Here is a 15,859-nt window from a genome sequence, read left to right as displayed (position 1 = left end):
ACCACTGGACCAGGAAGCAGCAGGGCCGCCTTCAGCACCACCGGACCAGGAAGCAGCAGAGCCGCCTTCAGCACCACTGGACCAGGAGGCAGCAGAGCCGCCTTCAGCACCATCGAACCAGGAAGCAGCAGTGCCGGCTTCAGAACCACTGGACCAGGAAGAAGCAGGGCCACCTTCAGCACCAACGGACCAGGAAGCAGCATGGCCGCCTTCAGCACCACCGGACCAGGAAGCAACAGTGCCGGCTTCAGCACCACCGGACCAGGAAGCAGCAGAGCCGCCTTCAGCACCACCGGACCAGGAGGCAGCAGAGCCGCCTTCAGCACCATCGGACCAGGAAGCAGCAGTGCCGGCTTCAGAACCACTGGACCAGGAAGCAGCAGGGCCGCCTTCAGCACCACCGGACCAGGAAGCAACAGTGCCGGCTTCAGCACCACCGGACCAGGAAGCAGCAGAGCCGCCTTCAGCACCACCGGACCAGGAGGCAGCAGAGCTGCCTTCAGCACCACCGGACCAGGATGTTTAAAGGGAAACTCTCACCAAAAAGCAACCGAGACTGTATTTGTGATTGAATATGAGTCAAACCTTTGCGAAAATGCATAATTACGACGAAAGAGGCACTTTTAAGATTTACTGCACTTTTGTTTTCGGGCAAGCTAATTTTTAATGGGGTGCATGGCACGCTATTTTTAAAACACTAAGAAGGCTCGACACAACGTGAAACTTTGCTCATAGTATCACCAGGGTCTCTACACATGAACACGAGCATTGAGAACATTGTTTGTGTATGCAGAGTACTAAAAAGAAGGTTTTTGAACTACTACAACTAGCGATTTTGATGCTAGCGTAAAAGTGCCCCTGCACTCCATTGAAAATTAGCTTGCCCGAAAAGGAAACTACGTAAATATTAAAAGTGCCTCTTTCGTTGTAATTATGCATTTACATGAAGGTTTGACTCATATTCAATCACAAAGAAAGCCTTGGTTGCTTTTTGGCGAGAGTTTCACTTTAAGATTAAAAATGTTTTACAATTTAAAACAAACATTTTTGAGGAACACTGCATCAGTTTCATGTATCGACCTGTAGAGGATCCACGTTGTTCACCTTGTATTATCATGTTCTATCAGTTCAACGTGCTCTGGTGGGTCAACCGAAGGAGTTAGATGTTAATTTGAGAGGTTTTCAGGACTACAGCTTGTTTTCCTCTTAAAATGTAACAAATTGTTGGATCTCTGTGGATCACCTGAAAAGGTTAGGACTCTATCCATCGTAGTTTAACAAAACAGGGCCACCAAACAGCATCTTGCATAGGGCCCCCAAAGGGACAGAAACGGCCCTGCATATTTATAACCCAACATTTAAATATTAACAATTCACACCAACAATATTAATTTACATAGAGACAAGTCTTTATCATATAACACCCACAATGTTAATGTACAAACAAAACCTGAATTGTCAGTGTTAACATTTATACTTGTGTGTTACTTTTTGTGTCACTCTTTGTGTTTTTCTGGGTATGTAACTATATACTACTGTGTGTTTGTTAATGTGCGTTCATGTTTTGATGTGTGTGTTTTACTGTGTGAGTTTCTGTGTGTCACTATGTGTGTGTTCAGGCTTAGTGGACATATAGAATAGAAGCTTTATGAGTGATATAGAGCTCCAGGGATAAAGTTGCCAACATTCCTCTGAACTACATCCATAACCTTCTTCCTCTCTGTCCCTCCTCCTCCTTCCCCCTTCACCTCCTCCCCTGCCAAGTCCTCCTTCCTCCTACATAGAATAGTAGTTGTAGTTATAGTAGTTTTAGTCCTTGTGTGGTAGAGTGTGTAGATGTGGCTGTATAAAACAGACTGAAAAAGGAAAATGAAGTTGTTCTTTCAGTGTTACACGCTTGAAAACTTACTGACCTTCTGTGCTTTTATTTTGAAGGGGTTTTCCTGCTGTCTGTGGGAATCAGGGCAGAACGTGAGTCTGCATCCATCTGCAGCAGGACGTCCTGAAACCAGAACTGAGCTGGAGCCGAGTTGGACTCTGGGATTTGGTCCAGAAGAGGAATTAAGGGCACATTAAGGTATAGTTTGGTCCAGCTCGGTTCTGAATGACTGCAGCTCACCTGGACCTTTGATCCTGATGTCCAACTGTAACCAAGAGCTGTGGGAGCAACACAAAGCTAATGAGACTCCAGAAACACTGAGGGAACAGACAACTAGACATAACATGATTCAGTATTGAAGATAATTCAAACTCACTCACACTCATTAGAACTTACTGGAGATCTACAATTGATACAGAATCACAGTGTAATTAATTCAGCTCACACTGGTGTAAATACTAATTAGAATAAAGATTTTGGTTAAGTCTTTAGTCCACCTATTTATCCTGTATAATCAATACATCAACATATATTAAATATTTTCTATTATTGCAGCTCTGTTATACTGTACAGTCATCATGAGTTTATACACCAGCCTCCTCTGGAGCAGTTACATGGTTAACAAATACACAAATAAATACTTAAACTACATCTTTACCAGTAAATAAAGCTGTATACCAACATGAACGTAAAAGTAAAGTGTTTCCAAGATGTTATTTACACTCCTTCAAAGCTGAAATCTTCACTGTAGCTGCTAAAAAGTGGGTGCATGAACTCGACCACAGGGGTGGTGTGTATAATGTCTGGAATCTCTGGGCTTCTGCAGGCTCCAGCTACTTCAGTTGTCTAGCAGAATGATGCAACTCTGTTGTACTGTGAAGCTCCAGAACTGTTCTGTGGACTACGACACTTTACCTGACTTTATATCAGCATGGAGGGAGGAGATGATGACTGGACTTTACTTTTTGAGTGAACTTTTTTGGGTTCCTTTAAAACTAAGATCTCATCAAACAGACAAAATTGCCAAGAAGCTTTTTTTTTTTTTAAATAAACAAATAAAGGATGTAAAAGTGGAAATTAACAGTGATTAAAAATAGTTTTAAGCTCTGATCTCCTCGGGTCAGTTGTTCCAGAGTCTCTGAAAAGGTTCTGTCATCCGTTCTCGCCCGTTCAAACATGTGATATAGAGCAGGTGAAGGGTTATGACACCGTCCCTTCTACAATCACTCCTCTCACTGGAACAGCACTTTAAGAAGTGACACGAGAGGGAAACTACAGTTTTGATGCTCCAGTGTAGAGCCACTGACCAGGCTGCTGTATTCAATGTGTTGGGAGTGAGAACTGACAAAGAGGTTAGGCCCTTTTTTAGGCTAAAGGTAGGTGGAGGTAAAGGTGGTCTTTTGGAGTGAGTTCAGCTCTGTTTTTAGAGTCCAGTACCAGACAGAACCCTTAGGTAGGTCTAGGTGAATGAGGGGTGAACTTCAGAATAGTTTGACGGTACTGTGTTGTCACTTGTAGTGCTTGAGTCTTATCTCCTGAGTCAAGCTTCAACACATGTTTCAGTGTAATACATCCAATTCTCATGAACCATCTTCTGTAAAGAGTTGCCCATCTCTCGAGAATTTCTGCACAGATTTTCATCACCAAACTAGTGTGGATGGAGAAAATGAAATGAGCATGAATGAGGTTTATCAAAAGGATTTGGGGATGGCTTGTCGCAGGATCAATTATACAGCTCCTAATGTTCAACAACACTCTTGAGTCGGACTGATTTTCAGTTTGCAGCTCTTGACATCTTAACCTCTGCACCAATAAGCAGAGAACTGAGACGTTCCAGATGTGAGTTTGGATGATTTGAACTATCACTTCACTTTTTTGTTTAAGCCCCCAAATATTGTCATTTGTCTTGGTCATGAGATGTTTTCGTCTGATGGTTTCATCCAAGATGGAGGAATTTGTAAAATTCTAGTTTTGTGGTCTGGCGACAGGAGACACAAGGCACCACGTTAAAGAGGAGTCAACTTGGATCTACATGTTTGACATCATTAACCTTTACATCCCAGGATAAAATTAAATCAAGAGTTTGACCTTTCGAGTGAGTAAATCCAGACAGAGCACATAAGTTAAATTACTTCAGGCCCAGCGGTCACCATCTACCTCTTCCGGGCTCCTGCTGCCTTGAAATACTGACAGATCTGGATGTTCACACCCTGGGCTCTGCTGGATCATTGCTCTGCTATGTTTCATTATCTCCTTATATCTATATTTCTGTAAATCTGATGCCTCTCTCTGTCTATTACTAATTATCTTTTGTGGCCTGCACTCTTCCAGGTCATCATGGTGGACAGGAGGTCGTGTGGCTCGGGCTCCACTTGGTGATGCCTCATCCTGCTCGGTCGTCTCCTGGATCCACTCACTTTACATATATTTTGTATCAGACTTTCTGTTAATGTAACTTGTAAACTGTGAATTGTTGCTCTTTTCTGTACACGCAACATCTATTGCATGTCTGTGTCCTGGAAGAGGGATCCTCCTCTGTGGCTCTTCTTGAGATTTCTTCCATCGTTTTCTTTTTTACCCTGTTAAAAGGTCTTTTTTCCATCAACATATTAAGTTTTTCCTCACTCGAATCGAGGGTCTAAGGAAATAGAAAAGTAAGGGGTCACCTGATTCTAACCCCACAGCTGTACTTCTTCTACCTCTGCTTGTTTGTGTGGGATTCCGGTAAAGGTAAATCCTTTCTCACAGATATCGACCTATCAGCAGCTTCGATGTGAAATGTACCTTTGTTTTACCAAACCAAAGTTTTATTTTACACCTCCCCCTCCACACACACACACACACACACACACACACACACACACACACTGGTGTGTAAGGCTCCATTGATTCACTCCCTGTGGCCTGGGGTTGGCCATGGTTACGACCTCCATTAACCAATCAGGAGCTTTTTGAAACAAACACCCGTTACCTCACAATGGTTACCTCCTTTCCTCTGTGTGTGTGTGTGTGTGTGTGTGTCACTTAACCTCTCTGGACCTGCAGGTCACTTTTTATTCATCGTCTGAGGGAAACTTCATCTGCTCCTCTCAGGAGTCAGTCTTCCACACCAGTGACCTGCAGCAGCAGGTAACCTGACTCCTACCCCTCCAACACACCTGGAATCAGCTACACGTGATCGTCCACAACAAGCTTAAATTTTAGCATCCACCTGCTTGACAGTCCTGTACATGAGTATCAACAGGTGCCAAACAGGTGCAGAAATGAAGGTTAAAGTGACGCTGTGCAGTTGGAACAACTAGTTAAACAGGTGAATGAAGATGAGATCCAGGTAAAATAACACAGGTGGAACACTCTGTCTGTTGATGTGTTCACAACACTCAAGTTAAGTCTGTTAATTCTGAGACAAGATTATACAAAATAAATTATTAAGTACCCACACATGATAACTGTGCATGTGTGTGTGAGTTCGTATGTGTGTGTGTGTGTGTGTGTGTGTGTGTGTGTGAGTTCGTATATGTGTGTGTGTGTGTGTGTGTGACAGACTGACTTGGTGAGGATGCAGAAAGTTAAAAACTGACCTGCAGGTTGGACAGAAACTAGCTTTGAAGTTTGCTGTAAATGTATTAAATTAATCTGCAGCTGTTTATTAGAAAATATCAGAATATCATTATGAACTTATGTTTTTTGATTTAATTGGTTTTGAGGTAGTTGTGGTCTCACTCAGGGTAATTTCAAAGACATCTGAAATATGTAACCTGTTAATTAAAACTTACAGACAGACACAAGTGTAACTGTGAATTCTTTTATCATTTTAATGTTTCATTTATCTGAGTCTGTATTAAAAAGGTTTTCTATAATCTGCTCTGATACTCTAACCCAGATTGTCGCTGCTGTTTCTCTGATCACAGATTAACACGATTAAAGAAAGACTCGGAGACTCGTGAGAAAATTCAGACTTTATTAGCAGTTCCTCTGCTGACAGACAATCGTTCGTCCTTCATGAATGTTGTACAGTAAAAGATGTGAACACAGAGCAGATCTCAGGTCAGCAGGTAAACGATGGCTGTATGTACACGTGTGAGCACAGAGCAGACAGACAGGCAGACAGTAAGACAGGTTAAAGACATGGACTCAGAGCCTGAAGTCAGTGGAGACTGAGACTGAGCCTTATATAATTGCATGTGATAAACACAGTGATTTATGGATTGATTGATAAAATGGAAGCTGGAGGTCGAAGTTAAGCTGGAGTTCTTATTGTTGTTGTCATGGTAACTGAGTCCACCATGGGGCCGGCTCTGATGGGATAAAACACACAAACACTCGCTGATAATTGTTGTTGTTTGTTTGTGACATGACAGAACTGATCGATTAACTTCTGTGATTGATTGATTGATTCCTGTTTGACTGTCACTCATCAGGAGTGTCTTTTGTTCCCACTCCCCGTTAACACAGCACAGAATCTAATGTTTTGACTCTAGTCGACTCATTTCAGTTTGAGTGTCACAACCAAAGTAAGTAGTTACTTAGTTACTTAATGTTGACTTCATAGTTACACTTCCAGTTACAGTTACGTTCATCAGCAGTCAACATATGTGAGTTGATTTTACCTGCAGTTGCTGAGCTCCCACAGAGTCCAAGCGACTAATTCATGACTGAAAGGAGAAAATGGAGAAGTGTCACTTCTGTCACTGCTCTCAAACTGGTTTGACTGGTTTATTCTCTCTCCTGCAACTCAGTGGATTCAAGTGGATCTGAACTGTGATTGGCTGTGAGGCAGTGTGGTGTCACAGAAGGGTGTGACCTTTACCGTCAGTGGTGGCGGGGTCATCTCTCTTATCTGGTTGGTCAACAGGTGTCGCTGCATCAACAAACAAGATAACAACTCATTAACATCAACACACAGGCTCCACCCACAGTGTGGTCAGCACTGCCTCTGTGAGATTATCATAAGAAGTCTCAGTAAACAAAGACAATGACCTCCACAGTGTCTGTCTGAACCCGGATGTCTTTGTGTCTCTAATTAATCTACTTTGACTCTGGATTTTGATTATTTGTTTGCGCTTTCACTGCTTTAAACTTTTCCACACCTGAATTCTTCACCTCGACTCAATTTAATTTGTATTTTTCTTTATCTTTCATTTGACCTCCATTTTAGTATCTAGTAGGTGTGAAATTACTTTTAGATCCAGAATCAAATGAATCCATAAATAAGCTGAGTTGCTGTCTGGATCTGGTAAATATAAAGGAGGGAACAAACATTGTCTGTCAGCTGCTTCCTCTGAAGTCTTTGTTTGTCCTTTGACTTCTCATTTTCATCTCCATCTTTCACCTATTCTCATATTTAAATTCTGATCCTAAAACTTTTATAATGTTGATTTTTGATGTAAAGAACTTGAACTCAACCCTGGTCTATACTTTTGACTCTCTACGTCAACTTGGAAAACGACCTGAATTCTTCTTCTTTATTAGAAGTACACCCTAACACCTGATGAAACAGTCGTCAGTGTGTTTACCTTCAGTGGAGAGAGCACTCTGCTGCTCATCCTCGTCTTCTGGCATGTTTGTATCTGTTGGTTCAGTGCTGTCACTGTCAGCTTCACTTTCTGAAACATCCTCCTCATCCTCTTCTGCTGACAAGTCTGCATCACTGTCGGCCTCTGTTGTTTCAGGCTCGTCACTGTCATCTTTACCTTGATTTTCATTTTCATCTTCCATCATACTATCTGTGTCTTCATCCTCTGGGCCCTCATCACTAGCTCCTTCCATTCTGTCTGAAACGTCCCTGTCCTCCTCAGACAAGCTCTCCTCCCCTTCTACTGCATTGTCTTCATTTTGCTCCTCCCCTTGAACCTCAGCGTCAGACACCTGAATCTCATCCGTACCCTCAATATCATCCTTCTCCTGACCCTGATCCTCATCCTCAGACCCCATAGTCTCATCCTTATCCTCAGTATCATCTTCCTCCTGAGAATTGTCCTCATCCTCAGACCCCTTAGTCTCATCGTTACCCTCACTATCATCCTCCTCCTGAGCCTGATCCTCAGACTCCTTAGTCTCATCCTCAACCTCACTATCATCCTCCTCCTGACCCTGATCCTCAGACTCCTTAGTCTCATCCTCATCCGTACTATCAGCCTCATCTGCATCATCCTTATCATCAATATCTTCCTCCTGAGTCTCATCCTCATCCCCAGACTCCTTAGTTGCATCCTCAACCTCACTTTCATCCTCCTCCTGAGCCTGATCCTCAGACTCCTTAGTCTCATCCTCAACCTCACTTTCATCTTCCTCCTGAGCCTGATCCTCAGACTCCTTAGTCTCATCCTCAACCTCACTTTCATCTTCCTCCTGAGCCTGATCCTCAGACTCCTTAGTCTCATCGTCATCCTGACTATCATCCTCATCTACATCATCATCCTTACTATCATCCTCATCTACATCATCATCCTTACTATCATCCTCATCTACATCATCATCCTTACTATCATCCTCATCTACATCATCATCCTTACTATCATCCTCATCTACATCATCATCCTTACTATCATCCTCATCTACATCATCATCCTTACTATCATCCTCATCTACATCATCATCCTTACTATCACCCTCCTCTACATCCTCAGCCTCAGTCGTAGACTCGTCTTTATCCTGTTCCTCAGCCTCAGTCTCATTGTCAGACTTATCGGTAGTGTTTACGTCACTCTTGTCCTTGCTGTCTTCTGCAGCATCTGAGGATCAAACATATTTCACACTCATCAATTATTCGTTATTATGGGAAACATCAGCAGTCAATCTGTAACCAAACAGGTGTGTGTTAGTGATTATTCAGATATGAGTCCAGCCAATCAGTGCGCCTATCCTGTGGCTGCCAGACTGCAGTGTGAAATATATGACCTATGTGAGCTACATTAAAATTACTCAAACAAACACACAAACAAACAAAGACATCAATGTGTCTGTTTGATCAAGAAGCAGCAGTGTTTGTATATCAGCCCCGATCGGTGATCAGTCCACATCGAGGAGTTACATAAACTAAAGACTGAAACATAAGAAATCTGTATTCTCACCTGCAGCGTTTGTTGAGGTGTTGTTAGTGTCATCTGAAGAATCACAAACACAAAACATTAAAAATGTCGTCCCTACTGTCGTCTGTTTTATCGTCTGTGTTATCGTATTTGTTGTCTCACTAGATCAGCACCGATGAACAGGGTTCGTGTGAGAGTCAGGTTCTTTTGGGTCAAGGCTCTAAACAGCTGTACTTGATTTCTGTTCATCTTTCAGTCATTTGTGTCTCTTTCTGGTTATTTTGTGTCTTGGTCTGAGCCCTGTTGACCTGATCAATGATCAATCCATGTTGAGTCACATACACTAAAGAAAGAAAATAAAATACATTTATATTCTCACCTGCAGCGTCTGTGGAGGTGTTGGTATCATCTGAAGAATCACAAACACATTTCAAATGAAACGGATGTGAAACTTTCCATCAATCAGAGTTTAAGCTGGAATTTCATTTGATTCACATTTGAACTGACTTAGATGAAGATTCATTCATTTAAGATTCATTAGACTACAAACTGACCTGAATCAGGACTGACAGACACACCTGAGGCACCTGGAACAGGTGAACAGAGAGGTGAACAGACAGACAAGTAAACAGACAGACAGATGAACAGGCAGGTAGAGACAGAAAGGTTACCTGTGCTTGTGTCATCTGGTGTTTTGTTGTCAGCAGAAGCTGTTGAAACAAATCAACTTGATTAAATGTACAGTTTATATACATGTGTGTACAGTGTGTGTAGAATTTTGCATATAGATTGAGTATTTGTGTTGTTCTGTTACTTGTCTGTGAGTTTTCCCGGCTCCTCAGCAGGTTTTTAACGTTCTCTAAATCTTCAATGTTCAGAAGCGTCCATGCAAGAAACAGTGATGATATAACAATCAATGACTTAACGTTAATCTCACAAATAGCTGATCATGTAATGATCAGCTGATCATGTAATGATCATGTAGTATTTGTTGTACTGTACAGTCAGTAAGTGTCGCTGACAAGACATTAAAATGAGTAACAGTCTGCACTCTGATTGGCTTCTCTGTGGTGATCGAATGTCATCATGAGGACTGGGGTCTCTACAAGGTCAAAGGTCAAAGCCTGAACTAAACGGTAAGATTTAATGTACTGAATGACAATAACGACCAGGATTTAAACATTTATTTTACCTTTATCTGTTGGTTGATCTACAGACAGAGAGAGAGAAAGGCAATAAAGGAAAGCAATGATTATTTAAAAGTTAATATTGAACATTAAGTGGACCTATTGATTGTTGCTACTAATAACATTGTTGACAAATGATCATAGCTTACCAGTGACTGGAGCTGCCAGAGAAACAGCAGCGAGAGCAAGGAGCAGCAACACAACACACCTGTAACATGCATGCAAAGTGAACAGGTTGATTTGACTGCAACATGTTTGCATATTGTTTTCCTGCAATGTACTGTCGTACAGGAAGAGACACTCCGTCAGAGTCAATAGTGTATTTCAGTCTATAAATATTAAACTGTTTGTACCACTAAATAAAATGACAACTAAATAAGTGACAAACATGTAGACTGTAAAGTGACAAACATAATAATGTAAAGTGACAAACATAAAGACTAAAGTAACAAACTTAAATAATGTAAAGTGACAAACATAAAGAATGTAAAGTGACAAACATAAACACGTAAAGTGACAAACATAAAGAATGTAAAGTGACAAATATAGAGAATGTAAAGTGACAAACATAAAGAATGTATAGTGACAAACATAAAAATGTATAGTGACAAACATAAAGAATGTATAGTGACAAACCTAAAAATGTAAAGTGACAAACATAAAGAATGTAAAGTGAAAAATATGAAAATGTAAAGTGACAAATATAAAGAATGTAAAGTGACAAATATGAAAATGCGAAATGACAAACATAAAGAATGTAAAGTTACAAATATAAAAATGTAAATTGACACATAAATAATGTATAGTGACAAATGTGAAGTGACAAATATAAATAATGTAAAGTGACAAACAAAGAATGTAAAATGACAAAAATAAAGACTAAAGTAACAAACTTAAATAATGTAAAGTCACAAACATAAAAATGTAAAGTGACAAACATAAAGAATGTAAAGTGAAAAATATGAAAATGTAAAGTGAAAGATATGAAAATGTAAAGTGACAAATATAAAGAATGTAAAGTGACAAATATGAAAATGTAAAGTGACAAACATAAAGAACGTAAAGTGACAAAATAAAGAATGTAAAGTGACAAACATAAATAATGTAAAGTGACAAACATAAAGAACGTAAAGTGACAAACATAAAGAATGTAAAGTGACAAATGCGAAATAACAAACATAAATAATGTAAAGTTACAAATATACATGTTCACATGTTCACGTTCATGACAATTGGAACGATCGCTTTGGGATTTGGAATCTTTATGCAATATTGGAAAATGAGAAAGATCGCTACTGAGCGGACCAGTGCGAGGGCGGACAACGCCAATACTCGGAGTGCTGTGGTCGGGATACGCTCTGACATCTCAACAATCCGCGACTTCGTGATACAGATGCGAGTTGATGTAGCCACCAATCGGGAGGACATGGCGAAGCTAGCAGCCATAAAAGCTGCAGAGGAGACTGATGAATAACATGAAAATGCATTAAAGGGCTCTTACACCATCCCAACACCATCTCAACAAATAATAAATACACTGGACTTTTGCTCTCTCTCAATTGGATATTCTGACTTTGTGGCAAGCCTGGCTATAAGATGAGGCCATAAGATGAGACTGTTGTTCACTCATGATGGACTAATATGGACACATGTGCAGACACACATGTAATCTGTATGTACTGTCTAGAGCTTGAATTCAGCTCTGTATGCTACTGCTGTAATATGTTTTGTCAAAGGTCATAACAAAAGAAAAAAAGAGAAGAAAAGAAAAAAGTAATTTGCAAAAGACAAGAAAAGATCAGAATGAAGATTTTATACTGTGGGTAATGGGGGCGGGACTTGATAAGCTTTGGCTTCTCCCGCTTTTCCCTTTCGGCCATGTGTGTTGTATTATTTGAACAATGATGAAATGTGATGCTTATGAATTGACATGTCCGAAACAAACAACATAAATAAATAAATAAATAAATAAAAATGTAAATTGACACATAAATAATGTATAGTGACAAATGTGAAGTGACAAACATAAATAATGTAAAGTTACAAACAAAGAATGTAAAATGACAAAAATAAAGACTAAAGTAACAAACTTAAATAATGTAAAGTGACAAACATAAAAATGTAAAGTGACAAACATAAAGAATGTAAAGTGAAAAATATGAAAATGTAAAGTGAAAGATATGAAAATGTAAAGTGACAAATATAAAGAATGTAAAGTGACAAATATGAAAATGTGAAGTGACAAACATAAAGAACGTAAAGTGACAAACATAAGTAAAGTGACAAACATAAAGAATGTATAGTGACAATGCGAAATGACAAACATAAAGAATGTAAAGTTACAAATATAAAAATGTAAATTGACACATAAATAATGTATAGTGACAAATGTGAAGTGACAAATATAAAGAATGTAAAGTTACAAACATAAAGAATGTTAAGTGACAAATATGAAAATGTAAAGTGACAAACATAAAGAATGTAAAGTGACAAATGCGAAATAACAAACATAAATAATGTAAAGTTACAAATATAAAAATGTAAATTGACACATAAATAATGTATAGTGACAAATGTGAATTGACAAACATAAATAATGTAAAGTTACAAACAAAGAATGTAAAATGACAAAAATAAAGACTAAAGTAACAAACTTAAATAATGTAAAGTGACAAACATAAAAATGTAAAGTGACAAACATAAAGAATGTAAAGTGAAAAATATGAAAATGTAAAGTGAAAAATATGAAAATGTAAAGTGAAAGATATGAAAATGTAAAGTGACAAATATGAAAATGTGAAGTGACAAACATAAAGAACGTATAGTGACAAACATAAGTAAAGTGACAAACATAAAGAATGTATAGTGACAATGCGAAATGACAAACATAAAGAATGTAAAGTTACAAATATAAAAATGTAAATTGACACATAAATAATGTATAGTGACGAATGTGAAGTGACAAATATAAAGAATGTAAAGTGACAAACATAAAGAATGTTAAGTGACAAATATGAAAATGTAAAGTGACAAACATAAAGAATGTAAAGTGACAAATGCGAAATAACAAACATAAATAATGTAAAGTTACAAATATAAAAATGTAAATTGACACATAAATAATGTAAAGTGACAAATGCGAAATAACAAACATAAATAATGTAAAGTTACAAATATAAAAATGTAAATTGACACATGAATAATGTATAGTGACAAATGTGAAGTGACAAACATAAATAATGTAAAGTTACAAACATAAAGAATGTAAAATGACAAAAATAAAGACTAAAGTAACAAACTTAAATAATGTAAAGTGACAAACATAAAGAATGTAAAATGACAAATATAAAGAATGTAAAGTGACAAATATGAAAATGTAAAGTGACAAACATAAAGAACGTAAAGTGACAAAATAAAGAATGTAAAGTGACAAACATAAATAATGTAAAGTGACAAACATAAAGAACGTAAAGTGACAAAATAAAGAATGTAAAGTGACAAACATAAATAATGTAAAGTGACAAACATAAAGAACGTAAAGTGACAAACATAAAGAATGTAAAGTGACAAATGCGAAATGACAAACATAAATAATGTAAAGTTACAAATATAAAAATGTAAATTGACACATAAATAATGTATAGTGACAAATGTGAAGTGACAAATATAAATAAAGTAAAGTGACAAATATGAAAATGTAAAGTGACAAATATAAATAATGTAAAGTGACAAACATAAAGAATGTAAAATGACAAAAATAAAGACTAAAGTAACAAACTTAAATAATGTAAAGTGACAAATATAAACAATGTAAAGAGACAAATATAAACAATGTAAAGTGACAAACATAAAGAAGGTAAAGTGACAAACAAAGAATGTAAAGTGACAAATATAAACAATGTAAAGTGACAAATATAAACAATGTAAAGTGACAAACATAAAGAAGGTAAAGAGACAAACATAAAGAAGGTAAAGTGACAAATATAAAGAATGTAAAGTGCTTAATCCAAAGTGTTGAATATGACTTGTGTTGACTGGAGGGTGAAACCGGTCTGAAGGGTTAAATGACTGCACTTCTTTGTGGTTTCTCCACAGAGAGCAAAGAAACAAAGCATTTCTTCTTTTCAATGTATAGAAAGAAACAATGAAGGGCAGCTCAGATCCTCAAAGAGACATATGAGCTTTGAGGTTCATCTGAGAGTCGAATGACTGCAGCTGAAACACTGAAGTCCTTCTGCTGAGCCAATGAACCTAACCTAAACACTGATACTGTCAGCAGCTGAAATATTAGCTCAACTATAATAGAAAAGTTGCTTGGAACTGTGTGACCTGCAGCTTCACGTCATAATGATTCATGTGATTACTATAACATCTGCGAAATATTGTGATGGACAAGAGTCAAATATTTTTCTTTTGTAAAAGTTATGGAGAAAAAAGAAGTCCCAAGCCGAAGTAAAGTATGAAACTGTAGTAAACTACATACGGACTGACGTGAGATCACTTGACAGTTGAATTAGAACAAGCAGGTGTGGCAGCACAAACTGTTCTAACAGAGCAATGTTGGCTAAATACTCTTTTACAGTGTTTACAGCTGAAATGTCTCCACAGATCCCATTAAATATTTAATAAAAGACATTTTATAAGCTTTTTGCTGAGTTTCATGTTCAGCATCAGTGATGAAGAATGAATGACTAAATAGTTTAGTATATAGTATCGTGTAGTACAAATAGTTCTCTTAGTGTTCTGATGTGTAAAACTCAAACAGTTTCATAAAGTTTTTAACTCACCGTCGCAGCATGTTGTTGTTCTGGTCGACACAAACCAAACTTCACTTTGTTGAGAGTCTGAACTGAGCTGAAAGAGAGCAGCAGCTTTTTATACTCCTCCTCCTCCTCCTCCTCCTCCTCCTCCTCCTGCACCACCTCCACCACCTCTAAGTCCCTCTGATCACTGCTCTACCTGTCTGTCTGAGCCTCTACACTCAGCTTCACATTGTTTTTCCAGTTTAAGTTCACTGAATCAATAGTTAACTAACAAAACACCAGATGAGAGCAGCTTCTCTCATTGTGATGTTTCTACTTACATTATTACCACACCAGATTTACACATTTATACTGGGTTTACGGCAGGTTTATACTGGGTTTACACCAGGTTTACATGAAGTGAAAGTGACATTTGGAACAGAGTTTAAACAAGATTTACACCACATTTAAATGGGTTTAGAAAAATTAAAGTCTGAACAATAAACACATGAAGTAGAGTTTAATGTTACGGATCATAAAGTTTTCACACGTTTCCTACCAGGAAATGTAGAAATAATATGTACACTGTGTGTGTTGTGAGTGTGTGTGTGCGCACTATGTCAGGTATGTTGTTCTCATTATGAGGAGAACTGGTTGGACAGTTTTTACCTGGAACACAAAGATTTTAGGAGAAGGAAGCAGTTCATTCAAGAAATACCATGACTCAGACTGCTTTAAACCTCATTAACATCTCATTAACATGTTACTGATGATACACACACACACACACCGAACTTCACATACACAACTTCAGCTAACTAAGGGTTTTTTAAATGTGGTTTGGTGACAGTGAACGTGCGCTCTGAGTACTGTCACATGACCTTCACCCCTCATCATGTATTAATGACAGTCATGATGAATTGATCATTAATGATGTTAACATCAATATGTCATATTCATTTATTTGCTGTTTTACATCATTATTAGGGCTGTCAAAGTTAATGCGATAATAACACAATA

At 38.1% G+C, this 15,859-nt stretch overlaps 1 protein-coding gene across 5 annotated transcripts; it reads right to left on the bottom strand.

The window, feature by feature from the left end:
* Positions 1 to 5,820: 5,820 nt before the first annotated feature.
* On the bottom strand, positions 5,821 to 14,910 carry stm (starmaker). Of its 5 annotated transcripts, none has more exons than XM_030410537.1 (12): positions 14,885 to 14,910; positions 10,247 to 10,305; positions 10,103 to 10,120; positions 9,725 to 9,775; positions 9,582 to 9,620; positions 9,465 to 9,497; positions 9,290 to 9,319; positions 8,953 to 8,985; positions 7,396 to 8,613; positions 6,690 to 6,740; positions 6,490 to 6,534; positions 5,821 to 6,177 (listed from the first exon to the last, which is right to left on the bottom strand). In XM_030410537.1, exons 1-11 carry the CDS (start codon positions 14,893 to 14,895, stop codon positions 6,524 to 6,526), a joined length of 1,554 nt encoding a protein of 517 aa, XP_030266397.1. In that variant the 5' UTR covers positions 14,896 to 14,910; the 3' UTR covers positions 5,821 to 6,177; positions 6,490 to 6,523. The 5 variants fall into 5 exon arrangements, with proteins under 5 accessions (XP_030266397.1, XP_030266400.1, XP_030266401.1 ...); XM_030410540.1 differs by lacking the exon at positions 6,490 to 6,534 and having other exon boundaries at positions 7,396 to 7,891; positions 7,949 to 8,613; XM_030410541.1 differs by lacking the exon at positions 6,490 to 6,534 and having other exon boundaries at positions 7,396 to 8,065; positions 8,123 to 8,613.
* Positions 14,911 to 15,859: the final 949 nt, after the last annotated feature.

Source organism: Sparus aurata, unplaced genomic scaffold (genome assembly GCF_900880675.1).
Source record: "Sparus aurata unplaced genomic scaffold, fSpaAur1.1, whole genome shotgun sequence".
NCBI classification, from domain to species: domain Eukaryota; kingdom Metazoa; phylum Chordata; class Actinopteri; order Spariformes; family Sparidae; genus Sparus; species Sparus aurata.
The sequence above is the reverse complement of the archived record's forward strand: the minus strand, read 5'-3'. Positions and strand labels throughout refer to the sequence as shown.